At 39.7% G+C, this 27,989-nt stretch overlaps 1 protein-coding gene across 2 annotated transcripts in view; it reads right to left on the bottom strand.

Annotated features, from left to right (window-relative positions):
* The window catches only part of LOC132143665 (radixin), a 200,367-nt gene that overhangs the window by 112,181 nt on the left and 60,197 nt on the right, over positions 1 to 27,989 (bottom strand). For both annotated transcript variants that reach the window (XM_059554090.1, XM_059554089.1), the window contains exon 3: positions 11,384 to 11,467. In XM_059554090.1, coding sequence (XP_059410073.1) covers positions 11,384 to 11,467 — 84 coding nt within the window. The remainder of the gene's footprint in view (positions 1 to 11,383; positions 11,468 to 27,989) is intronic.

Genomic DNA, 27,989 nt, shown 5'->3' on the forward strand with positions numbered 1-27,989 from the left:
AGGAATTATGATCCATATTACAACGTTATTGCTTCGTTGGATTAAACATGCTTCATGAGATGTTGTTCAGTGGACCCTTACCTTTCTAACTAAACCAGGATTTAGAGCTGTGGACGTCTTTATGACTCGTTATTACGACGGATCTGGTTTGTACGGCGTATCTAATGTTAATTTTTTTATGTGTACTGCTTACACAAATGTAGCAAATACAGTCTTTATAAGCTTTCCATTGAAAAACAGCGATCTGTCATCGATGCTTGAGGCTTAGGTCTTTATAATGATACATAGTTTGTCAAGATTAAATTTGTCCCGTTTCTTTAATCTATTCATAAACACTGACGCGTGCAAGTTGAGTGGCTTTGAGGACGAGGGCATCGGGGTGCAGGCTAAGAGGTTAATTTTGAAAAGAGCTGAGAATATTTTTTTTGGTATTTTTGGGGGGGTTTTTGGGGGGTTGAAAGAACAGCATTGTTTCATTTACATTTATTTGTTACATTTATATTATTTACATAATATAAACTACTTGGTATAGTAGTGTATATTGTTATTGAAACTTCATAATGTTTCACTTGATTATACATTTAGTCAGGAATCATAGTTATTATAGAAAAAGTCTAACTAGTAAAATGTTTACACGTTATGTGAAAACTAGTACAAGTGTATATATATATATATATATATATATATTAGTAATCGAGTATTCTAACAAAAATCCCATCGATTAATCGAGTAATTGGATAAAATGTGTTTTTGCTTAATTAAAGTGCAATATTAATTATGCAAGAGAAAATAAGACTCCTGGGTCTCTTAAAATTAAAAACTAAGTTTACTTTTTTAGAAAAAAAATATTTTTAATTTTTTAAATCCATAGAATGCAATGCATACATCAAAAATAAACATTTAATTATTACCCATTGTTACTCTGTCTGTAACGGTACTGTGAACAATGACAATAAAGTTGACAGATGAATTAAGTGCATTTAAGTGCCATTCAGTTGGGGTTTTAAATAAAGCATTTTCTGAGATGCACATTAAACATTAAACACACAAAACATTAATTTAATTTATCTTTTAATTATTGAAAATTAACTGAACTTTTTGGTAAACAAAGGGGATTTACTATTAAAAATAAAACATGGAAGAAAAGTTGTGTGATTAAACCTTAAAAAAAAAATATGTTTTTTTTTTTGTTTTGTTTTTTTTAGTAGTAGTAGGCTATGTACATTCTGCGGAACAATAGTCTTTAATTGGCCTTTAATTTTGACGGGTTGACGTACCTTTACAGTTCTGTGTATGTGATGTGACGCTAGTTTTACTCAAATCAAACGGTCAAATGCTCATGAAGTGACTGTCAGAGCAGTTCTGGAGATGTTGTTCATGTGTTCACGTCCTTATTTAGTGAGACAGCAGACGCTGAAATCACCGCGAGCGTCACACACGCTTCAGTGTGTGTGATAACGGAAGACGCGCTTCTGCTCCATTCATTAACAGAGACACACAGAACATGCAGGATTCATATTTAAATAGACTGTTCCGGCTTAATATTTACAGATATTAGTCCATATCGTGATTTGATGTAAGAGCAATTACTTATTTTTGATTAATTCATTCAAAATTTGGCAAATTCCGTGCCATTCCACGTTAAACTGTAAATTCCATTTTTATGACTAGATTCCGCGATTCCCTCCGCGTTTTCTGCATCGTGGAAATCATAGGGCCCTAGTTGTGGTATGCCAGCTCTATCTTGCAATGGACACACACCACGACATTCTCTTTACGTTTGCCCGCGCCCTCAAATAAAAACACTGCTGACTCCTTGCAGTATGTGATTTCGGACTCAGCGCTTGTGTCTCCTTCCACTTTGTGAGTGACGTAAACACGTTGTGTCACATTAAAATAAATCATTGCGAAAGAACCTGACGTGAGATTTAAAATAAAATAAAAGAGGCTTCGAGGCAGAGGAATTTGTCTCTATCATTTTTTGTAATCGAGTTAATCAAGGAATCGTTTCAGCCCTAGCTGTCACGATAACAAATTTTGCTGGACGATAAATTGTCCAAGAAATTATCGCGATAAACAATAATATTGTCATTCTAAGACCAGTTTCAACTAATATAATGATAATGGCATAATGCAGGTACACCTTTTCAAAGATCAATTAACTTTTATTTTATTTTATGGCAGAATCGGAGCAAGATATGTTGACTTTGTGTGGCTAAAAATTCATTAATTTTGTATGTTATATTATATTTATATGCCAGTAAGGGATGCTTATATTGACCGTTTAACCGTTAACCGAGAGTAAACATTTTGACCGATGAAGGGGCCGTTCACATATCACGTCTTTTTTTGTGCTCAAGTTCGTTATTTCAAATGCGGTATGCGCGCTCATAATGGAAGCGACGCGGAGCGAGGCGCTCATTTTTTCCAGGTGCGTCCCCACCACATCGAGTTAAAAACAACAGCTTTTCAGAATGACGCAAGCGCACCAGGTCATGTGAAAATAATTAACTCAATAGGCTTCCTTCGGAGTGAAACACTGCAGATTTTTTTACTTTTCTTCGAAAATTAATCTTGTAGCAGAGTTACAGCAAGGGTTTTTTGGTGGTGGAAATCCATTACTGAAATGTCCTTGTAACTGAGATCGCAGCTGATGGATGCTTAGCAACGACAGGCGCCTCACAGAAGGTAATAAGAGTTTACAGTGAATTTTACATGAATGTGTTTCTGAGGGGAACAGAACAGACTGTTTTCAGAAATTGCATTTTCTGTATCATACTGTATCCTAAGCACCGCCTGCTGTCAAGAGTTAATCTGTGTCTCATTCAGCCCACCTGCTGTTTCATACAGATGTTTTATGTAGCATAACTTCACGGAGCTAAAGTCAGGTTATTCTGTTTTTCAGATTTTTATATTATACAGTAGATCTGGGAGATAAAACGATATCGATATTTACTGACGGTACACCTTCTTTGATATAGATATAAAAAATGTTCAATATAGCGGATGATATAGGCACGTGCTGTGAGTGACGCAGACAGCACACACAAACATGAACACATGCTAAAATTGGAGATTTGGAGTTTGTGTTCAAAGAATAAATATTAGTCAAATTTAAAATTGCATTTGAATGTTAGGTGTGCATAAGGGAGCGTCATCATTGGTGCGCGAGATGCGGTGATAGTGTAAGTGACAATGTTTTGTTAGTCTACTCTAGCTCATGAGACGTGCCGCAGCTGCATAATTCATTCAAAATATTAGAGAAATATTGAAGCTCAAAGCGGAGAAGATCTTGATAAAGATTAAAACTGAAATCAATCCATTCACACAGATGCATATAAGCACATTTTTTAGACGGACAAATATGACTGCTGCACTCTCACACAAGAGATGTAAAGAAAGCCATGCAAAGTTAAAACAGTTTAAACTTTAAGAAAAACACGTAACGAATTTGTGGAGGTTTATTTCTTTTCACTGCTGTGTGAATAGCGCTTCAGCTCTTTGGATGCTTATACATTAATACATGATGCTGTTTTGTTCATAATTGTTTATGCAATTAACAAAATTATATTAGATTTTTATGAGTTAATTTAGACAATGCATGTATGTATAGAGTTACTTCCTTGACATTTTAAATGCGCTGCATTATTTGGCTTATTGCACCCTCCTGTGGCCTTGGGTTTTCGCGTGATAGAGCCCATTTATGCTAAGTGAAAATAGCATATTTTCTTAACAATAGATGCTATTTACATTAAGTGCAAATAGCTAGATTCTATTTATACTATGTTAAAATAGCAGGATATTCTGCTAATTACTTATTGCAAATGGTGGGAATTATCTGCACCTCTGCATTGTAATACATTATAAAACAGTATGCAATAATAACTTTTTGATTTATTTCAAATAAATATATTGATTTAATTAAAATTATTAAATGGTTGCCAGCTTATTGGGACAAAAGCCTTACTTGATTAAAAAAAAATATATATTATTTTGTTAATTTTTTATTAAAAAAAATGCTTTTCTGATGTGATTGGAAATTTGAAAAGGGAGAAAATTTTAGCAATAAGGCAGATTTGGACCTGGGGTAGACTGTTAAAACTAATCTAACATGCTTTACTATCTATGCCACTGAATCTGACAACTGATGACCATCTTTTGTAATGTTGATTAGCCCAATCTCGCCTTGGTGGGTGAAGCTGTTGTCTCTGCCAACAAGGCAAACTATTTGCACTTAGTATAAACAGACACTCCGATTTTTTTCTATTATTCCCAACAGTTGCCCAACTAATTTCCTGCGCCTATGCTCTATGCGTGGTCAAATGCTTCCGCAGATTTGTAATATTACTATTGCATTTCACCTGAGCATTGCAAATCACACATATTGCTTTGTTCTTGGTTCTTGTCAACAGTATCTCCACCATAATAAGCACTGAATGAAGGGTTTCTGACAAGGCTTCTGTTGTAACATCGAGCGAGGTAAAAAAGAGGGTTACATCTAGTGGAGAAGACTAATGAAAAGATTCATATTAATCAGCTCTTGTTTTACATGTTTGCTGAAATAAATACCGGAAAAGATAGATTTGCGGCTTTTGAGAAAAGACATCAAATCAACATTATTAAAAAAATATATAACTCGAAAATATTTTTTTTGCTTAGCCCTAATTCAGTCTAACATAAATCAAACATTGCACTTTTTTTCAATTAATGATTAAAATGCAGTGGTTGCCTCTACTTTCAAATGTCTATGAAAATTCAAGGTTTAACACAGCGTGAAGAATATGCAAATATTGCTTTATATGTGTTTTTTCAATTTCTGTACCAGAAAGTCTACAAATATAAAAACTAGGGGTGTAACGATACGCGTATTCGTATTGAACCGTTCGGTACGAGGCTTTCGGATCGGTACGCGGTACGCATTATGGACCGAACGGTTCGTTGGACTAATTAATTATATTTGGAAAATAAAAAAAATAGTGAAATATAATGATATGCGTTCAACAAGGTAGCCCAATAACCCAAACGACGTAGCAGGCAACGCCCCTGACACCCCCGAAGAAGAAAAAAACACCAACTTATATGTTTATGTTAGGCTACTCAGTCAGGCGCTCGCTCACTCAGTAATACACGCTGAAGGCTTGTTGCAAAATGGCCAATGCGTTTAACAGACCAGAAATAGAAGATCCTCCAATAACCAACAGGTCTGGTGTTTGGGTGCACTTTGGATTCCCTGTAAGCTATAATGGTGATGGCAAGAGAGTGGTGGATAAAAAAAATGATATGTCGCGTCTAGGGTACACCAGCGGGAATACAAAAAAAAAAAAAAAAAACACCAGCGGGATTACTTGAAACATGTCAACTCATTTACGCCGACATCACCTTAGTGTGTCAGTATCTGGGAAAAGACGGAAAAAAGGAGAAAACATACACACAACAAACTATCCCCGCAGCATTTAGACAGACATTTCCAACGGATTCAAACAGGGCAAAAGACATCACCACGGCGATTGGTACATTTACGTTATAGCCGCGGATATGAGACCTTACTATTTACCATTCATTCTATCATCACCATTATAGCTTACAGGGAATCCAAAGTGCACCCAAACACCAGACCTGTTGGTTATTGGAGGATCTTCTATTTCTGGTCTGTTAAACGCATTCGCCATTTTGCAACGAGCCTTCAGCACGTACTGAGTGAGCGAGCGCCTTACTCTGTAGTGGAAAACGTAGGTTTTAAGAACATGCTTAATGTAATTGAGCCCCGTTACAATATTCCTTCACGAGCCCATTTCAGACAGACCGTAATTCCTGCTTTGTTCCAAAAAACATAAGCCCTATAGAGAACCAATTGAGTAAAAACACACTCAATATAAAGAGTTATAGAGTTCCATATAAAAAGTTACATCTTTGTATTTGTTCATAACTAATATAACATTTTCATTTTTTTTTTTATAAGGAGCTGTTTTTTTTATACAGTAGTATGCTGCTAAGAAAACACCATAGAAGATGGGTAAAGAAAAGCTCCATCATTGTTCAATGTAAAAAAAAAAAACATACTTTGTTAGTTTTAATAAATAAAACATTTTTTAAAAATCAAGGAAATTTATCTGCCAATTTTTTCTTTTTGCTGTATCTAAAACGTACCGAACCGAACCGTGACACCAGTGTATTATATCGAACCGAACCGTGAATTTTGTGAACCATTACACCACTAATAAAAACCTAAAGCTAGGGCTGTGACGGTTGCCATGATCGTGGTCAGCGGTGGTCAGTTGCTACCGCGGTTGTCTACTGCCACCGGCGGTAGTGCACGTGACATCACAAACTCTATAGCAAGCATAATACAAAGTTTTGTATATAAGTGTAATAACTGTAATAGTTGCAAATTCTAAGTCTATGGTAATTAACAAATTACCTCAAACACAGCGTTTCCTTTAGATTGTAAGATTTGAGCGCAGGAAAATAAAGTTTATGCATTCAACAAACTAATTTAGTGTTGGGCGATGGATCTTGTTGGGAAAGCAAATACCACATCACCGATCTGGAGTCATCTGCATTTATGTCACCCATCAGCTTTTGCACAAGTTCTCGTGATCGCAAATGCTGGCTGGTCAGGTTTGGTGAGGCTTTCTCCAAACTGGCCAAATACAAACGAGACAGCAATAAATAAAAGATGGTAACAAGAAATATGGTAATGATTCCTATTTCAAAGAGAGCGCGTGCAGATGAGGAGTTAGCTACTCAGCTTGCTTGGTGGCAGAAAAGTAAACCGGACGCAACACAACCGCGTTGCGACAGGTTTAGTCTGTCTAATGTCTACGTATACAGGACATTTGAACTCTGTGTCAGTAGCCTACCTCACAGACCGGACGGGGGATTTATCATGTCGTGTTGTGCTGCATCCAGTGTAGCATCACTGATTATAATGAGTATTTTGTCGCGCTGCGTCGCTCGCATCCGTTAGACAGGGTGTATTTAACTTTCTTATTTAGGCTACTTTCTTGTTTAACTGCATTATTTCTTTGATATTTATTTCAGTGTTTTGCAGGCGGCGTTCACTGACAGAAATGCTCAAATAAACACGAACTGACGAGTTAAATAGGATGTGTTAGATGAGTGAGAGAGTGCTGGGCTGATTTCTAGACGTGCATACATATAAATATATCTTGTATATAATATATATAAAATATATTATATGCATGCACAGTTTAAGTCAGCTTTAATCACCTTTTTTGGTAATTTCCATGAATTAACTGACCACGACACTGCTTGCACATAGTTTATTTCGCAGTTTGATATGAAAGGATACGCACAAAGGAAGCGCGCACCGCCTTTAGCACAGGACCGTCCGCGCTAGCTTATCTTGCGCCTGATAATAAAGTGAAGTGGAGCGCGTGTCTGAAACATTTCCTGTTCAGTCATTCTGCGACTGAAAAAATTCACTTCTTGTCATGAGAAAAAGTGACAGAAGCAGCAGTTGTGAGTGGGTGGCCATCCCCGCCCCTACGTAAAATAATTTGATTACGTTAAACTGGAAAAAAATTATCGCCTTCGTTAACGAGCAAATTTTGACACTGATATATTTATACATTTATATATATATATATATATATACACATTTATATATATATACAACCCGAATTCCGGAAAAGTTGGGACGTTTTTTAAATTTTAATAAAATGAAAACTAAAGGAATTTCAAATCACATGAGCCAATATTTTATTCACAATAGAACATAGATAACGTAGCAAATGTTTAAACTGAGAAATTTTACACTTTTATCCACTTATTTAGCTCATTTAAAATTTAATGCCTGCTACAGGTCTCAAAAAAGTTGGCACGGGGGCAACAAATGGCTAAAAAAGCAAGCAGTTTTGAAAAGATTCAGCCGGGAGAACATCTAGTGATTAATTAAGTTAATTGATATCAGGTCTGTAACATGATTAGCTATAAAAGCTTTGTCTTAGAGAAGCAAAGTCTCTCAGAAGTAAAGATGGGCAGAGGCTCTCCAATCTGTGAAAGACTGCGTAAAAAAATTGTGGAAAACTTTAAAAACAATGTTCCTCAACGTCAAATTGCAAAGGCTTTGCAAATCTCATTATCTACTGTGCATAACATCATCAAAAGATTCAGAGAAACTGGAGAAATCTCTGTGCGTAAGGGACAAGGCCGGAGACCTTTATTGGATGCCCGTGGTCTTCGGGCTCTCAGACGACACTGCATCACTCATCGGCATGATTGTGTCAATGACATTACTAAATGGGCCCAGGAATACTTTCAGAAACCACTGTCGGTAAGGCTCATTTAAAATGGACTATTTCAAAGTGGAATAGTGTTTTATGGTCAGACGAGTCCAAATTTGACATTCTTGTTGGAAATCACGGACGCCGTGTCCTCCTGGCTAAAGAGGAGGCAGACCTTCCAGCATGTTATCAGCGTTCAGTTCAAAAGCCAGCATCTCTGATGGTATGGGGGTGCATAAGTGCATACGGTATGGGCAGCTTGCATGTTTTGGAAGGCTCTGTGAATGCTGAAAGGAATATAAAGGTTTTAGAGCAACATATGCTTCCCTCCAAACAACGTCTATTTCAGGGAAGGCCTTGTTTATTTCAGCAGGACAATGCAAAACCACATACTGCAGCTATAACAACAGCATGGCTTCGTCGTAGAAGAGTCCGGGTGCTAACCTGGCCTGCCTGCAGTCCAGATCTTTCACCTATAGAGAACATTTGGCGCATCATTAAACGAAAAATATGTCAAAGACGACCACGAACTCTTCAGCAGCTGGAAATCTATATAAGGCAAGAATGGGACCAAATTCCAACAGCAAAACTCCAGCAACTCATAGCCTCAATGCCCAGACGTCTTCAAACTGTTTTGAAAAGAAAAGGAGATGCTACACCATGGTAAACATGCCCCATCCCAACTATTTTGAGACCTGTAGCAGAAATCAAAATTGAAATGAGCTCATTTTGTGCATAAAATTGTAAACTTTCTCAGTTTAAACATTTGCTATGTTATCTATGTTCTATTGTGAATAAAATATTGGCTCATGTGATTTGAAAGTCTTTTAGTTTTCATTTTATTAAAATTAAAAAAACGTCCCAACTTTTCCGGAATTCGGGTTGTATATATATATATATATATTATATATATATATATATATATATATATATATATATATACACACAGTACAGACCAAAAGTTTGGACACACTTTTCTTTATTTTCATGACTATGAAAATTGTAGAGTCACACCGAAGGCATCAAGGGCTATTTAACCAAGAATTATACTTATATAAGAATTATATAATAATTACAAGCACTTCATACGTTTCAAAGTCTTTTATTGACAATTACATGAAATTTATGCAAAGAGTCAGTATTTGCAGTGTTGGCCCTTCTTTTTCAGGACCTCTGCAATTCGACTGGGCATGCTCTCAATCAACTTCTGGGCCAAATCCTGACTGATAGCAACCCATTCTTTCATAATCACTTCTTGGAGTTTGTCAGAATTAGTGGGTTTTTGTTTGTCCACCCGCTTCTTGAGGATTGACCAATGGGTTTAAGATCTGGGGAGTTTCCATGCCATGGACCCAAAATTTCAACATTCTGGTCCCCGAGCCACTTAGTTATCACTTTTGCCTTATGGCACGGTGCTCCATTTTGCTGGAAAATGCATTGTTCTTCACCAAACTGTTGTTGGATTGTTGGAAGAAGTTGCTTTTGTAGGGTGTTTTGGTACCATTCTTTATTCATGGCTGTGTTTTTGGGCAGAATTGTGAGTGAGCCCACTCCCTTGGATGAGAAGCAACCCCACACATGAATGGTGTCAGGATGCTTTACTGTTGGCATGACACAGGACTGATGGTAGCGCTCACCTTTTCTTCTCCGGACAAGCCTTTTTCCAGATGCCCCAAACAATCAGAAAGGGGCTTCATCAGAGAATATGACTTTGCCCCAGTCCTCAGCAGTCCATTCACTATACATTCTGCAGAATATCAATCTGTCCCTGATGTTTTTTTTGGAGAGAAGTGGCTTCTTTGCTGCCCTTCTTGACACCAGGCCATCTTCCAAAAGTCTTCGCCTCACTGTGCGTGCAGATGCGCTCACACCTGCCTGCTGCCATTCCTGAGCAAGCTCTGCACTGGTGGCACTCCGATCACGCAGCTGAATCCTCTTTAGGAGACGATCCTGGTGCTTGCTGGACTTTCTTGGACGCCCTGAAGCCTTCTTTACAAGAATTGAACCTCTTTCCTTGAAGTTCTTGATGATCCTATAAATTGTTGATTTAGGTGCAATCTTAGTAGCCACAATATCCTTGCCTGTGAAGCCATTTTTATGCAACGCAATGATGGCTGCACGCGTTTCTTTGCAGGTCACCATGGTTAACAATGGAAGAACAATGATTTCAAGCATCACCCCCTTTTAACATGTCAAGTCTGCCATTCTAACCCAATCAGCCTAACATAATGATCTCCAGCCTTGTGCTCGTCAACATTCTCACCTGAGTTAACAAGACGATTACTGAAATGATCTCAGCAGGTCCTTTAATGACAGCAATGAAATGCAGTGGAAAGGTTTTTTTGGGATTAAGTTAATTTTCATGGCAAAGAAGGACTATGCAATTCATCTGATCACTCTTCATAACATTCTGGAGTATATGCAAACTGCTATTATAAAAACTTAAGCAGCAACTTTTCCAATTTCCAATATTTATGTAAATCTCAAAACTTTTGGCCACGACTGTATATTTCCATATATAATTCCACATTTGTTAATTCATAGTTTTGATGCCTTCAGTGTGAATCTACAATTTTCATAGTCATGAAAATAAAGAAAACTCTTTGAATGAGGAGGTGTGTCCAAACTTTTGGTCTGTACTTTATATATATATAATTTATTTTTTTTCAAACACCGTCCCACCGGCAGTTGTTGGTCCATGATTACCGCGGTGGTAAAAATCAGCCACCGTCACAGCCCTACCTAAAGCATCATTTAATTTCTATTTTTGTTCTATAGGCCTACATTTAATTGTGCTATTACTTGTAATTTGGTCATTTGTTCTTATTTACTGGCTGTCACTTGTCTTTAATAATGTTTACACTTTATATTTATGTTTATATTTGGCTAGTGATTCTTGCTGTGGTATTGAAGCTGAAATGGGGAATTGTAAAATTTAATTGGTATCTAAAATATTGGTGTCATATAAGCTTATTTATTAGAATACAAGATAACAGATCAAAAACAATGATAACAGCAACTATTTTTTTTATCCTTAGCGTTGGTTCCTGTATTAAACAAATATTAACAAATATACTGTCCTGGCTTGTAAATTAGTATTAATCTCAAAACAGTGGAATTTAAATGTAGACACTAACCTGATCAAAGAGCTGTTTGCCAGTGGTGTTGGGTTGGATGGCAAATTCCAGCTCTGCATCCATAGTAGTCACACGCACATTAATCTGTAAACAAGAAAAAAAAAAAAGATATTTATAAACACACACACACACACACATTATAAATCATCCTGATTGTTCATTTTAATTTTACACTGATTACTGACCAATTAAGACTGATTAGTATACTGCCACTCGTAAAATATCACACTCTTGGAAGACTCTCTTAGCCATTAAGATTCCATTATCTTAAAATAATTAAACACACACACACACACACACACACATTTACTATTACCGCAATAAGCCACGTCACTAGTATGCTTTTATTTTACTTAACAGTCCTAATTCATACTTATCATTGTTTGTAATATTGTAGCAACAGTATTTTTTTTTTATATAAATTTTTTTTCCTGATTAATTGTGATGACAATAAATGTTAGTATCTATCATTCTCTTCACCTCATACACACACACACACAAAAGAGAAAGGTGATCCAATGAGCCATCCTGCTGGGATTGAGTTACAGCAGAGTTTTCAGAGGCTCTGCCTGCCATATACCGCAGCTTGGCCTTCTTTTCTCCCCTCTCATCTCCACTGTCATTAATTTCTAATGAAAGCTCTAGGACGCATCACATACTATACCATGAATACAGACATCATTCCTTAGCTACCTTGCTATGCATTTCATGCACCAAAAAAAACCTGGCTTTTTTTATTTATTTAATACGTCATGCCTACATGCCAACTGCCAGTTATGCCAGAAAGAAAATGCTTGAATCTCTTTCCTTCTTTACAACAGGCACTGATACACATAGTATGAAACAAAATAACATTGGCATACGGATCTTTATTTAACAATGTGTGCCTGCTAGAGACCATGGGATTCCCAAGCTGAGTCAAGAACATACTGTATGATGCTCTTATGGACAGATTAATCCAAAGCCAATGCTATGTTTCATAAGAAGAACTTCACACCAACTGCCAAGTACCATAATGTTTGTGTGACAATTGTCTGCCTAACTCCTAAAAAATAAAACCTAAAAAATAAATAAAAGTTGCATATCTTAAATCTTTATAGTATTAAAACTTTAAACTCGTGATTTTAAATTATACTGCGCATTATGCACTTGCCCACTGTCATATTCATGTCATTTTCACACTGTGGTGTATGTAAATTGAGTGTTGCCCTGGCTGTATTTGGAAAAATATGATTCCCAATGCACACAAATTTCCCTGAATACTAAGTGCCCTGTTGGTTAAAGTGTTTACTTCCTTTTAAATTGTATTTTTTATGAAATATTTATTTATTTGTGAAAAATACTTTGTCATCTAAAGTACACTAATCTATATTTAAAAAAATATATTTTTTATTCCATTGTCAAATGATTTCAAATGTCTTAAATATTAATTATACATATAAAGGTTTTAATTATATCGGCTTTATATCGGCCCCCCTGCTTTCTAAGATATCAGCATCGGCTGTCAAAAAAAACAATATTGGTCGACCACGAGTTTTGAGACTTTAGTCTTTGCAACTTCAGTGATCTTATCTCTGCACAATCAGCGTGTAACATTCAACAGAAAGGAAAACTTGAAAAGCGCATCAAACTTGTTAATACAAGTTTCAGCACAAAATAAACATGACTAAATATCCAAAGATAAATTAAAAGAAGATGTACAACTTTACAATCAATATTATGTCTCATGTAATCGCTCAATCAGTGTTTCAGCCATGCAAAGACATCAATATAATGGCTTGTAAACAATATGTCATGTAACGTCACATTTACCTCAGAAAAAACATATGCGGTGACCATAAACTCATTAGTCAGCTAGAAAAATAAACTGTAGAGAGGGGCATTTTGCTTAATATATGCACCATATAAATTATTCATTATAATTTTTACTGTTCTCCAATATTTTATTTATGTTTGAATGAATAAATAAAACTTATTATAGCCACAATTTGAATGTGTATATTTAAAAATATTATAATAATAAATGAAGTAGAAATATTATTATATAATTGTAAATTTATTATTTAAAAAACTTCATTAAGTGTAATTTTAGCAGTTATATAGCTTTCATATCAGTCAATTTTAACCTTCAATATTATAGTAATATAGTACCAAATGACTTATGTATATTTTACAGCATTAGTTGAGAGAATGTTTTTTGTTTTTTTCTTATGAAAATTTGGACATTTGAACATAACTGTTCCTGATATGTATCCAAAATAATCAACATTTAAACGAATCAAATCGATAATCGAACTGAATAGAATCACGAGCTTGTGAATGAGAATTGAATCAAATCGTGAAAATAAATCACAAATCAAGTATGAATCACAAAAGGCAAATACTGTATGTAAATTATATAAGCATTTAAACTGCAGCTTTTAAATCTCCTTAAATTAAAAGAAAATCAAAATGGAGTTACAATAGCAGGCTCACACTGGCCTGAGCATACAGATGCATTTAGCAGGCTGTGAGAGTTTAGGAGGTGAACTGCATGTTCAGCTGAATGGAGCTGAATAATTCACAGCAGGAACAAGAGCTGATCTCCCACTCGCGCTATTTACAACAGCTATTTCACTCTCTTGATGGTGGTCATGTAACAGCAAAAGTCAAATAAACAGGACAAGATGGGTGGAAAACAGGACCACTATTATAGACTATATGAATTACTTGTATCTGATGCTGCAGAGGCTGTTGTATTCAGATTTTCAGTTATACAAGTAATACCAAAGTCCTTTTTAGATAAGTCATGTCACTCGGTGGCCATCTTTGAAACGCCTCTCGGGCATGCAAGTGCAACTCCTATTCTCTTATGTTTAAATTAGGGCTGCAACTAACGATTATTTTGATAATCGATTAATCTGTCGATTATTTTTACGATTAATCGATTAATCTATGTACTTATATTTAAGTTTTGCCCATTTTTTCCAATTAAATTATTAACAAAGGGTCTTTATCATTCAACATAGACTTTTAGAGATTTTAACCATTTTGCATTGTCATATCCTCATCAAAAATATACCTGGAGTTGTTTTATTATGTGTTAGTAATCCTTTGTCAAACTCTTCTGCAATCAAAACACTGACCCATACTCTAGCACATTTCACAAGGAGATTTCAAATAATATTTTCACCATGTCAGTCCTTAGGGCTCCTAAAGTAGTTTAACATCCCGAACAAAGCTTATTAAGGAATCATTCAGAAAATATTTTCACGAAGAATAAGAATAAAGAATAACAGAATAAATTTGAAGTACATTGCATTTTATTATTTTTTTCCTGTAAACACACAACTTATACCCGGGAAACAGCTTTATAGCTTATGCTGTGAAATTGTAAACAATCCTTCGAATAAAGTGCCAGTGGCATGAAACCTGAATGGAACTCACATTTTAAAGTAAAATCCATCAGAAGGTTGTCCAGAAAAAAAAAAAAAATTGACACACAAAAAACCTGATGTGTGAAAAAGAGCAGTGAATACTTAGAAAAAAAGTATACACTTAAACATTTACCTCTCTCATTCAGTCATAATTAGGCTGCAAGACTGAATTATGAACCTGGTAAACAACAAACTGATCACAGAAAATGTTTGTAAATCTTTAAATGTTAACTGTTAAAAAGCAATGTTATTAGCTTTTACGACTAAACATTTGCAAACAACATTGTACTGGAGAATCTGCACAAATAAAAGTCTTAAACAGTTCAGTAGTACAGGTTACTCTTCTTTTTTGAAGGCTCAAAGTAAAAGGCCCAAAGTTCTTCCACACTTTGGATGACTTCGTTCGATTAGTTTTATCTTCCGCTTTTTTCTTTTTCTTTCTTTTTCTTTCTAAAGCTTACTCCACTGCCGTCTGTCTCCACCACGCAGTTCGGGAAGCACGTGACATAAAATGAGGCCAGCTATTGGCTGTTCGCTACTTCTCCTGCTGTACTGGCTGAGTACAACCTCCGGTGGCTCATTACTGCCACACTTTGGTCATCGCAGATTTAAAATATGCACAAAATGAGCCGCTTACGGCAAAAAAAAATTGTTTAGCAACTAATCGATGACTAAATTAGTTGACAACTATTTTAATAATCGATTTTAATCGATTAAATCGATTAGTTGTTTCAGCTCTAGTTTAACTTTCATATTTAAAATCTCCAAATAAATCTGACAACAACTGTGTCATAAACATTGTATATATTGATCAATTAATGTTATAAAAAGCTTATTTCTCAGGCTAGATCAGTCATTGCACCTCCCCAGGGGAGGATTATTTTGATAATCGATTAGTTGGCAGATTATTTTTCGATTAATCGGATTAAAACCCCCATTTTCTTTATTTTAATTTTAATGACAAAAACACACTATTCCACATTCTGCCCAATGTCCTTAAATGTGCCAACTGAATGCTATTAAAACATACAGTGTTTAAAAATGTATTAGACCACCTGTCAGCATAGAAAAAACACATATTTTAGGAATCTGTCAAAAAATGTTTTGGACAAATAACAAACTGAAACAACTAAATATTTATTCACATAATTAAAAAAAAATGGCCTCCTTTGCCTTTGATAACAGCTTGCATGCTTGCTGGCATTGTTTATGTACTTTTTGACTAATTGGGTATCTGAAAAAAAACCACCATAAAACACTGGACACTTTTTTTCTGCCTTTCTTTTACAGAAAATAGCAATAATTATATTATAGCTTTAAAAATAGCTTACTACTGCTTCTACTCTCCTCTCTGTGTTCTATCTGTTTAACGCATGCACCTGCCATGCCGGTGCTCTTTCAGTAAATATTTTAACTTAACACAGACTATCAAGGCAGGCCTTTATGCAAAAATGGAAAGGCTTGCATGAATTTGCTTGCATAAGCTTGAAGCTTAAAATAAAGATTTATCTTTTTGGGCAGCTTGGATCACATACTTTTTCTGCAGGAGCTCATTCCGTTTCCTCCAATATTTGTAAATGCATTATTCAGTGCTGTAATTTGATGCGACCGGCTGCAGTTGTACACGCACTGTGGGCAGACCTGACTAATCGATAAAGAGAATTGTTGTCAATGATTTTCATTATTGATAATCGATTTTATCGATTAGTTGTTGCAGCCCTACAAGTTTCCGTAATGTTATGCAAAATGGTTCAAGCGCAACTTTTGGAGTTCCTTAAAAAGAATACAAAAGAAAAGTTATGATTTTTCCTTGATTGTAATTTAAAGACATCCCCGACATTATGTCATTGTGCTGTATGCAGGGGTTAAAGCAAAAAACAATCCTGAGCCTGAACTTTTTTTTCAGGGGGGGGGCAGCGCATGCACTGCATACAATGACTATGACAACTTTAACATTCGTCAAAGTTAATGCTTTCTTTATTCAAACAGGTTTTCTTTTTTTTCTTCTTTTTTTTCATGTATATATGGTTGACCTGAAGAATGAAAGCTGTATCATACACTTGGAAAATTACGGTGAAGTAAACATCAGAGATGCTTTGCCACAAGCTGCAACCGTAGGAATTATACTAACTATGGTAATGTAGATCTTCTGAGATGTTAATCCTTGGAGCATCCACGTTGTTGGAACTGTTGCGCATCATCAGCAGGGATCTCAGGGGTCTTCCTCTCCACCCCAGATCTTTATGTTTTTTGGTGTTGGCAATAGATCAGTAACAGAGCGCAGGAGAAAGCTCAGCCTTCCTTGGTCGATCTGCCATAGATCCTTCCAGGACAGTGGTCGCTCCGTTGCCTTGTCCCACTGTGTCCATCGACTCTGAGAGGCAAGTCAAATTGTTTTCACTTGGCGCTCCTCCTCTGATGCCTCACGAACACTTTGCATCACGAGACCTCTTCTGGTTTTGGCATCAGCCCTGTACCACCTCTTCCCGCTGTAATGTCCAAGGCCCAGGCGTCCCTGGCATACCACACCCACGATTTCCTGGTGTTTCCAGTGAGATTTTGCTTCCATCACGGCTTGCTGGGGCTTCCACTTTCTGCCGCATTTGATGGTCTTGCTTGCGTGTCTTACTTTCCCATCTTCAGACGATAGGAGTGTACTGACTGCCCTTGCCTTGGCAGCTTTAAACTCCTTGACCACCGATGAAACTGGCAGGGGAAGCTTGGAGGTCTTGCTGTACAGATTGATTGCACTAAATGATGGGGGAACTCCCAGCCATTTCCGCAAGAACTTACTGCACAGTCTTTCCATTCCTTCCACCTGAGACACGGGAAAGTCATACAGCAAGAAGGGCCATTGTAGCCGTGGTATAATACCATATTGAAAGCACCAAACTTTAAACCTCCCGAGTAGTTGGCTGTGCTTGATTGCCTTGAGCCAGGTATTCAGCTGGGCCTTGATATCAGTGAGATTGCCGCTGTCTTTTAATGAGCTGTCATACTGCTTTCCAAGGCATCGGATTCTTTGATCTTGGATTGTTGGGATTTTAGAGCCTTGGATGTTGAAGATGTTTCCTATTAACTTCCCTTTCAAGATACTGAGGCTCCTTGACTTTTCCGGTTTATACTGCAGGCGTGACCATGTTGCCATCTTCTCCAGTTTGCTCAAGATCCACTGTGTCCCCTGAATAGATGGAGTCATTACCGTGACATCATCCATGAAAGCTCGACAAACAGGATGTCTCGTGTCGTCGACTGCTTTCGGGCCTCTGCACCACATTCCCCCAGCTTTTAGTAACAGATTCATAGCCGCTATGTATTTCATACACTTGGAAAATTAAGAGCTATATCACTGCTTATCGACACTAGGGGTGTGAAAATACACTTAGCTCACGAGATGAGACAAAATACAGATACTTGGTTCACTAGAACGTGACAATATTTTGATAAAAAAAATTATATTTTCAAACAGACTTAAGTGAAAACCAGGCTTTATTATGACTATTTATATATAAACTAACGATGATGTAATATTAATTTGCTCAAATAAATATCAAGACCAAGAAATTACATGACTGTATTGAAAAACACTTAAAAATTGAATGAGGCTTTCTCATATTAATAATTGTCTGACAAGTTGGTCGAATGCACATGCTATAGTTCTAAAACCATTGTAATTATTAAACAAACAAGCAATTAAAATTTTTGATTAAAAAAAAAAAAGTTTTCACCATTGTCATATCTTAAATACATATAACCTGCTTAGCTGGGAAAACATCACATTTGATCACATCAAGTTTAGAAATGAAAAGTTTAGCTCCTCCTCCTCTAGTTGATTTTATTACATTTAAATTTATTGAAAACTACCGTATTTTCCGGACTATAAGTCACACTTTTTTTCATAGTTTGGCTGGTCTTGCGACTTATAGTCAGGTGCGACTTATTTATCAAAATTAATTTGACATGAACCGAGAGAAATGAACCAAGAGAAAACATTACCGTCTACAGCCGCAAGAGGGCGCTCTATACTGCCAGAGATGCTGCTCAGTGCTCCTGTAGAGTGCCCTCTCGTGGCTGTAGACGGTAATGTTTTCTCTTGGTTCTAAATGAATGCGACTTATAGTCCAGTGCGACTTATATATGTTTTTTTCCTCATCATGACGTATTTTTAGACTGATGCGACTTATACTCAGGTGCGACTTATAGTCCGAAAAATGCGGTAGGTGCAGCTAAAGCTGACTGCATAATTCCACATAGAAAAACCTTGTTTGGTCAAGCAGTTTTTTTCATTCAGAGTATCACATCAGGGGAATTCAATACCACAATTGATTAGAGAATGCACATCATTTTACTAATTTAAGCATAATTTTAAGAAATGGCTTCTTAAAGTACTGGTAAATGACCGGTACGTTACCATTAATAGATGTTTGAATAGGAAAATTTCAAAAATCTGGATACTATTATGTGTGTCTCATGTTTATAAAATTGGCTAGTAATATTAGTTTGGTTGAGAGAGTACTTTAAAGTAGGGCTGACAGTCGATAAATTATTTTTTATCTAAATATTTACAGAATGCTGCAATTAATCTAATTAATCTCAAACTAAATTTGGCTGTGAAAATACCCCCAAAATAATTTAAAGCTATTATTGTGTGGAATGTTTAAGCTTTAATGGCCTAACATACACTATGGAACATAAAAAAAGAATTTAAGAAACATTTCAGTACTTACACATTTTGTTGTCTTCAAAATACCTTCTTTTATGTTGTGCAAAAGAAAGCAAGTCATTCAGATTCTAAACAAATGAGGATGAATATATGATGAAAATGTATTTACTCCTTTATTTATAGTTGGTGAGCTAACCATTTAATGTTTTTTATTTATATATTATTTTTTTAATTTTTATAAATTGTTACTCTAGAGAAGAAACTAAAATTACCAGCAGGTGATGGTTAATGTCTTTATTCATTCGATTCGATTCATTCAAATGGTTGATTCATTCAGGAATTAAGTAAAAATCTCTATTTAAATCACCGTCATACCGATGTATTTAATTACTCAATGTTCGGAACGAACTTTATGCTGCGCTGCGGCCGCGCGGATGTGTACTTTGGGATGACTGTCCTGCAAGTCCATTGATCATCAGCTTCAGTCTTTACACCAAAGGTATCACAAATTCTTGTCAAAATGGCCTGAGACTTCAAAGAATCCATGATGTCCTTCATGCGGTAATGATTTCCAGTTAAGAAACCCCATAACAGGACTGATCCACCTCCAAGTTTGATGATAGAGATGGTGTTCTTCTGCTTATGAGCTTTGCCTGTTTTACAGCAGACATACCGCTGAACCATGGGTCCAAAAAGTTCCAGTTTGGTCACATCACTCCATAAAACATTCCTCCAGAGCTACACAGGTCTACACAAATGAAATTTATTAAGTTCAAATCTGCCTTTTGTTCTACTTGATCAAGAGTGGTATTCATCAAGATGTCTCAACATGTAGGCCATACTTGTCTAATGTTCTTCTTACACACTGCATTGAAATGGTTTTCCTCCTTTCATCAGGTCATCTTGCAAGTCTCAACATGGCTTAGCATTGCAGATTTTCTTCAGTTGATCTGATTAAACATTTTATTGTGTTTTTTCTTCGACACCCTCAAAGGTTTTCTGGAACAACACACTTTAAAGGGTTAGTTCACCCAATTATTAAAATGTCATTGATAACTCACCCTCATGTCGTTCCAAACCCATGAGACCTACGTTTATCGTCGGAACACAGTTTAAGATATTTTAGATTTAGTCCGAGAGCCTTCTGTGCCTCCATTGATGCCTCCAAGAAATACATCATCAAAGTAGTCCATGTGACATCTGAGGATCAGTTAGAATTTTTTGAAGCATCGAAAATACATTTTGGTCCAAAAATAGCAAAAACTATGACTTTATTCATCATTGTCTTCTCTTCCGTGTCTGTTGTGAGAGAGTTTGCGAACGAATCATTCAATGTAACCGGATCTTCTTGAACCAGTTCACCAAATTGAACTGAATCGCTTAAAACGGTTCACGTCTCCAATAAGCATTAATAATTTTGATTACTGGGTAAACTAACCCTTTAAGCTAAGAAATAAGGCTGAGAACTGTGTATAGGAACTTTTAATGTCTTAGAAATCTTCATATAGCCTTAGCCTTTCTAAAGTAATACAATATGTATTCTCTTTAGCTTTTGTGAGATCTCTGTTGACATTTTTGCCACTCAACTTCAGCACATGCATGGGCTAAATGTATGTGTGTGTAATTCTGGTTTTAATAGAGTTTCTAAAGGCTTAATTGTGTTAAGCCTTAAGGGGTTGAATAAATAAGACATCATTATCATTAAAAAAATCTTATAACTCAAAAACATTACATTATATATTGACAATATCACTTTTAATATGCCAGTGAACTGTTATAGATGCAATTATATCCTGGATCTTCAGAAAAGCTTGTATTTGTAAAGTACTGCAGTCTCTGAGGGGTTATATACACATATACACGCACACAAACACTTTCTATGAAGCCTGTATTTATAATACATTATAAGGGTATTCTTAAAGCATTATAATGAATGGATAATGTATTATAATAAAACTTACATGTTGTATCATCTAATGAATATTCAGTTTTAATATATTATAATATTTACTTATTTGTGGGTATAGCTTTTAAGAGTATGATTATTTATAACAAAATGAACACGTTGCATCCAATTTTACAATGGATTATATTTCTCAATTATAAGTTCCCTTTCAATACTTATGACGCTATGGGAAATTCGCGTCTCGGCATTGCAGCTCGTGCAGAGCCCCTCTGCACACTGATGACAGGCACAGCGAGTGTATCACTTGCTTGGGGAAACCCCACGGTGACGCAGCACTCTGCGCTCACGAATCGCTTTCTTTTCAGAGAGTGATCTCGCTCCTCGCGCCCTCCCGTTTTCTTCCTCCCGCGAGCCGGCAAGGAAGAAAAGGTGGGGCAGAGAATTAAAGCAACAGGATGAAAGTAAGCTCACGCTGGCTCAGCCCCCGCATGCCTCGTTTTCTCCACCCAGAGGGGATTCCCCAGTCCTCTTTATTCAGCCAGACCAATGTCCCTCTGCTGCCGAGAGTGATCTGGTCTTGTTTGGAGGGACTGAGGAGGAACTGCTAGATCACAGCATGTCTCTAGCTGCTTCAGATGCTGAGGAGCTGTTGGGCTCACGTTATCTGAACCGGGCGTGCTTATTCATCGCCAGGGCAAGCAACTGCGGCGCTCCACTCCATGGCAGTGCTACAAGTCTTCCAGGCCAAACTTCTCGCCGCCACCGATGAGTTTGGCCTGGATGTCGCACCGCTCAGGGAGCTGAGAAGTGCAAAGGACTTGGCGCTGCGTGCTACCAAGAGCACTGCCCAGGCAATAGGGCACTCGATGGCTAACCTGGTCGTCCTGGAGCGCCACTTGTGGCTTAACCTCACGGGATCAGGGATGCTAACAGTGCCCAGAGCGCCTATCTCCCCCAGCCTCTTCGGTCCAGCGATTGAAGGCTTCACGGAGGCACAGAAGTCATCCCAGGCGATGCGACAAGCAGGTGCCGACTCGTCAGCCTCCCAATAAAGCGCCCGCTGCTGCCGCCGCTGCCCAGTCTGTGAAATCCAAGCCTCAACACCATTCTTGCTCGGCCACCAGACAGTTTCAGTTCCCTAAACGTGTGGGACCCCGGCCCAAGGTAGTGCTGGACCCCGCGCCACCGCCGTCAACCTGATCCACGGGCAAGAAAGAGGAGGGTGCTAAGTCTCGATGCGGCCGGACCTTCCCCCAAACTGCCCCATGTGTTTTGCCGTCCATCTCCAGGTGTCAACGATGTTGTTGCTGTTTTGCTGGTGAAGGGAGCTATAGAAGTTGTTCCCCAAGCACACTGCGACTCAGGATTTTACAGCCGTTACTTTCTAGTTCCCAAGAAGGATTGCGGGCTGCGCCCCAACCTCGATCGAAGACATCTGAACCGTGTCCTCATGAGAAGGCACTTCAGAATGATCACATTGAAACAAATCTTCTCACAAATACGCACAGGGGATTGGTTCTTTTCGCTGGATCTGAAAGACGTTTACTTTCACATTCTCAATTACCTTGACGACTGGCTAGTTCTAGCTCAGTCAGAGGGGGAGGCATCGAGTAACATAACCTTGCTCCTCAGCCATCTGGAATGCCTGGGGCTCAGGGTGAATTTGGCCAAGAGTTCGCTGTCTCCCAGCCAACAGATATCGTTTCTGGGAACAGTGTTAGACTCAGTGACGATGAGGGCAACAATGGTGAAGGAGCGCACCGCAGCTCTACAGCGACTCATGGCCCCTTTCAAAATAGGTGCTTCTCGCCCCCTAAAAACATTCCAGAAGTTGCTGGGCCTTATGGCAGCAGCATCGGCAGTGCTGGAGCTTGGGCTGCTATGTATATGCCCCCTCCAATATTGGCTGAAACCAAGTGTTCTATCTCATGTGTGGTGTCATGGATGCCTGAATATCAAGGTGAGTCAGGACTGCATTTATGCTAATGATGTCTCTATTTGTTTCTATGTTTTGCCACGGGATAGGATTTACACAAGCTCCAGTCTGGATCCAGAACACCTGAGATGATGCTGACCCTCAGAGGACCTCAGATGATGCTTGAATTTCGGCCCTGACCACTTGGAGGAACATGCAATGGATGGAACGGGGTGCCCCGCTTGGCATGGTTTGTAGAAGGAAAGTTATCGCCACAGACGCGTCCAATAGAGGTTGGGGCACGCTGTGCGAAGGGAAACCCGATTTCGGCCAATGGTCAAAAGAGGAGAGCAGGCTTCACATCAACCACCTCGAGATGATTACAGTTCAACGAGCCTGTCAGAGCTTCCTGTCAGACCTAAAGAGCCACCACGTGCTGGTCAGATAAGACAGCATGACAGTGGTGTCTTACATAAATCACCAAGGCGGGCTGTCATCGACGCGTCTCTTCAGACTAAAGTCGCGACTGCTGGAATGGACCCAGAGCAACTTGCGGTCCCTGAGTGCAGTGCATCTACCAGAAATAGACCTCTTCGCCTCAAGAGACAACTCTCATTGCCCAACATATTTTTCCAAGATCGAGGATGATTCTATATGCTTTTCCTCCGGTTCCACTGATTCCTCAAGTAATCAGGCGGGTCAGGGATCAGAGATGCAGGGTTCTTCTTGTAGCCCCACTCTGGAAAAATCAGCACTGGATAGCCGACCTGTCACAGATGCTGACTGCTGGCCTCTGTTGGATGCTGACTGGATTCATAGACAATTGGACGAGATTTTGGGGCAGACCGTACTCGGTTACTAAACGTAACCTCGGTTCTCTCTAGAAGAGCGAACAAGTACTGCGTCTTAGCTAAGACGCTACGGGAAAAGTCTCTTTTCACGAAATACTGAAGTAAAAAAATTATCCTTAATTTTGTATTTTTGTGAAGCGCATTTGCAGCAGTACACAGCCATAGGCGAGACGGCTCGTTTGCTCATTGGCTTGTTCTGCGGCAACTGCACAGCCTATCGAGCGCAGGCTGATGCAACATCAGACCAATGAGGGCGCTTCGCGCCCTTCTTGCCACTTCCCGCCGAAACGGGTGTGGCCCAACCTATAAAAGGAGCTCGAAAAGGCTGACTCACCTGATTTATTTCATCGCCGAAGCGAACCAGAGTGAATCGTACGCACGGCAGAGAACGCAGTACTCGTTGGCTCTTCTAGAGAGAACCGAGGTTACGTTTAGTAACCGAGTACGTTCTCTTACGAGAGCTCTCTCGTACTGCGTCTTAGCTAAGACGCTATGGGAACCCAATGTAAAACGCCGTGCATGCAGGGATCACACACCCATAAACCTGAAGCAATGCCCAAGATTTACAGTGCACAGTCACCTGAGAAACTCACAGAGAGTCAAGGACAGAAAGGGGGGAAGCCCTCCGTCCCATATCTAGCAGCATCCGTAGATGCGGCAATATGACATCACACAGCCGAGGCAAGGCCTGACCAATGTGGCAATGCGGGTCTTACGCAATACTGCCCATATAACAGTCGGCAGCGCATAGCGCTCATAAACTCAGAATTCCCCTCAGGGCCCTGATTCGACTATACCGACAGCAGCCTTGCTTGCAAGGCGGGAACCTCCAGGTTATAGAACTTGATAAATGTAGACGGCGAGGCCCAACCTGCCGCCATACATATATCCTGCAAGGAGATCCCAGTAGACCACGCCCAAGACGAGGCGACGCCTCTTGTGGAGTGTGCTCTGACGCCCAATGGGCACTGAAGGCCCCTGGAAGCTAAAGCTAACGCTATGGCGTCAACTATCCATCTGGATAGAGTCTGTCTCAAAACAGCCATTCCCTTGGAACGTCCACCGAACGAGACAAACAGCTGCTCCGTCTGCCGAAAGGCAGCAGAGCGAGACACATAAGCTCTTAAAACCCTGACAGGGCAAAGAAGACTCGAGTCTCTATCCTCTCCTGACACCGGCAGGGCAGACAGGGCAATAACCTGAGCCCGAAACGGCGTGTTGAGGGACTTCGGCACATAACCGTGCCTAGGTTTGAGTATGACCCTTGAGTCATTAGGCCCAAACTCCAAGAACGACTGGCTCACCGAGAGTGCGTGCAGATCACCCACATGCTTCACTGAAACGAGAGCCAACAAGAATACTGTCTTGAACGACAGATGCTGAAGGCTAACTGATTGGATAGGCTCAAAAGGGGGGCCCTTCATGGCCTCCAAAACCGCCGCGTGGTCCCACATAGGGACTGACAGAGGTCAGGGAGGATTCAGCCTCCTAGCTCCTCTGAGGAACCGGATGACCAAATCATTCCTTCCTATTGACTGACCGAGCGCTGTTTCAGAAAACGCTGCGATGGCCGCCACATAAACTTTGAGCGTGGATGGGGCTCTGCCCTTATCCAACAGCTCCTGTAGGAAGGAGAGAACCTCCGTCACCTCACAACTAAGGGGTGAATATCCTCGAGCTGTGCACCAGCTGGAGAACACCGACCACTTCGAGGCATACAGACGTCGTGTCGACGGAGCTCTAGCCTGAGTGATGGTATTTAGCACTCCCACTGCGAGATCAGCGGGTAACCGTTGAGCGCCCACACATGGAGGGACCACAACTCCGGTTGAGGGTGCCAAATCGAGCCCCTGCGAGAGGAGGTCCCTCCTCAACGGTACTGGCCACAGGGCGACATCTGCTAACTGCATCAAATCTGGGAACCATGGTTGGTTCTTCCAAAGAGGTGCTACAAGCAGTATTGAACATCTCGTTTCTCTCACCCGTTCTATCACCTGCGGAAGGAGGGAGACGGGAGGGAAAGCATAAAGCGGGCAGCACGGCCATTCCCGTGACAGCGCGCTTTCGTTCTTGGAAAAGAACACGGGGCAGTGAGCGTTTTCGTGGGACGCGAAGAGGTCCACCTCCGCCCTGCCAAATCTCTCCCACAACAGCCGGACTGTTCGCACGTTCCACTGAGGCCAAACCAGGAGGCGTTCCGCCAGCCTGTACAGGTTTCGGGACCCGAGACCGCCCTGGCGATTTATGTAGGACACCACAGACATGTTGTCCGAACGGACTAAGACGTGGTGGTCCTTGATTTGGGGACAAAAGCGCATCAGCGCGTTCTCCACTGCCAGCATTTCCAGACAGTTGATATGATGGAGCTTTTCCCGTTCTGACCATAGGCCAAAGGACGGTCTGCCCTCGAGCAGCGCTCCCCATCCCAAAGTGGAGGCATCCGTCGACACCATCTTCACATTCGGGGAAGTCCCCAGGCTTATACCTGATCGGTACCAGCCGTTCGCTGTCCAGGGTGCCAGAGCTGTGACACAGCTCTGATTGACCTTGAGATGCAGCCGGCCAGACGCCCACGCTTTGCGTGGCACCCGCGCCTTCAGCCAGAACTGCAGGGGGCGCATGCGGAGCAGGCCCAGCTGCAGAGCCGGAGATGCTGAGGCCATGAGGCCCAGCATCTTCTGACAGTGTTTGAGCGACACGGTCGCGCCGCAGCGGAAAGAACTCGCTGCGCGCTGAATGCCCAACACGCGCTGTGGTGACAGCCGCGCCGTCATGGAACACGAGTTCAGAACTATACCCAAAAACAGAATCGTCTGACTGGGGTTCAGCGAACTCTTCACCCCAATTGACACTGAGGCCGAGCTTCTCGAGGTGATCGAGTAAAACAGCCCTGTGCTCCACGAGCTCCACTCGTGATCGGGCCAGAACCAGCCAGTCGTCCAAATACAACACGAATTCCGGAAAAGTTGGGACGTTTTTTAAATTTTAATAAAATGAAAACTAAAGGAATTTCAAATCACATGAGCCAATATTTTATTCACAATAGAACATAGATAACGTAGCAAATGTTTAAACTGAGAAATTTTACACTTTTATCCACTTAATTAGCTCATTTAAAATTTAATGCCTGCTACAGGTCTCAAAAAAGTTGGCACGGGGGCAACAAATGGCTAAAAAAGCAAGAAGTTTTGAAAAGATTCAGCTGGGAGAACATCTAGTAATTAATTAATACTTTCAGAAACCACTGTCGGTAAACACAATCCGCCGTGCCATCAGCAGATGCCAACTAAAGCTCTATCATGCAAAAAGGAAGCCATATGTGAACATGGTCCAGAAGCGCCGTAGTGTCCTGTGGGCCAAGGCTCATTTAAAATGGACTATTTCAAAGTGGAATAGTGTTTTATGGTCAGACGAGTCCAAATTTGACATTCTTGTTGGAAATCACGGACGCCGTGTCCTCCGGGCTAAAGAGGAGGGAGACCTTCCAGCATGTTATCAGCGTTCAGTTCAAAAGCCAGCATCTCTGATGGTATGGGGGTGCATAAGTGCATACGGTATGGGCAGCTTGCATGTTTTGGAAGGCTCTGTGAATGCTGAAAGGTATATAAAGGTTTTAGAGCAACATATGCTTCCCTCCAAACAACGTCTATTTCAGGGAAGGCCTTGTTTATTTCAGCAGGACAATGCAAAACCACATACTGCAGCTATAACAACAGCATGGCTTCGTCGTAGAAGAGTCCGGGTGCTAACCTGGCCTGCCTGCAGTCCAGATCTTTCACCTATAGAGAACATTTGCCGCATCATTAAACGAAAAATACGTCAAAGACGACCACGAAATCTTCAGCAGCTGGAAAT

This window comes from Carassius carassius, chromosome 7 (assembly GCF_963082965.1).
Source record: "Carassius carassius chromosome 7, fCarCar2.1, whole genome shotgun sequence".
In the NCBI taxonomy this organism is placed as follows: domain Eukaryota; kingdom Metazoa; phylum Chordata; class Actinopteri; order Cypriniformes; family Cyprinidae; genus Carassius; species Carassius carassius.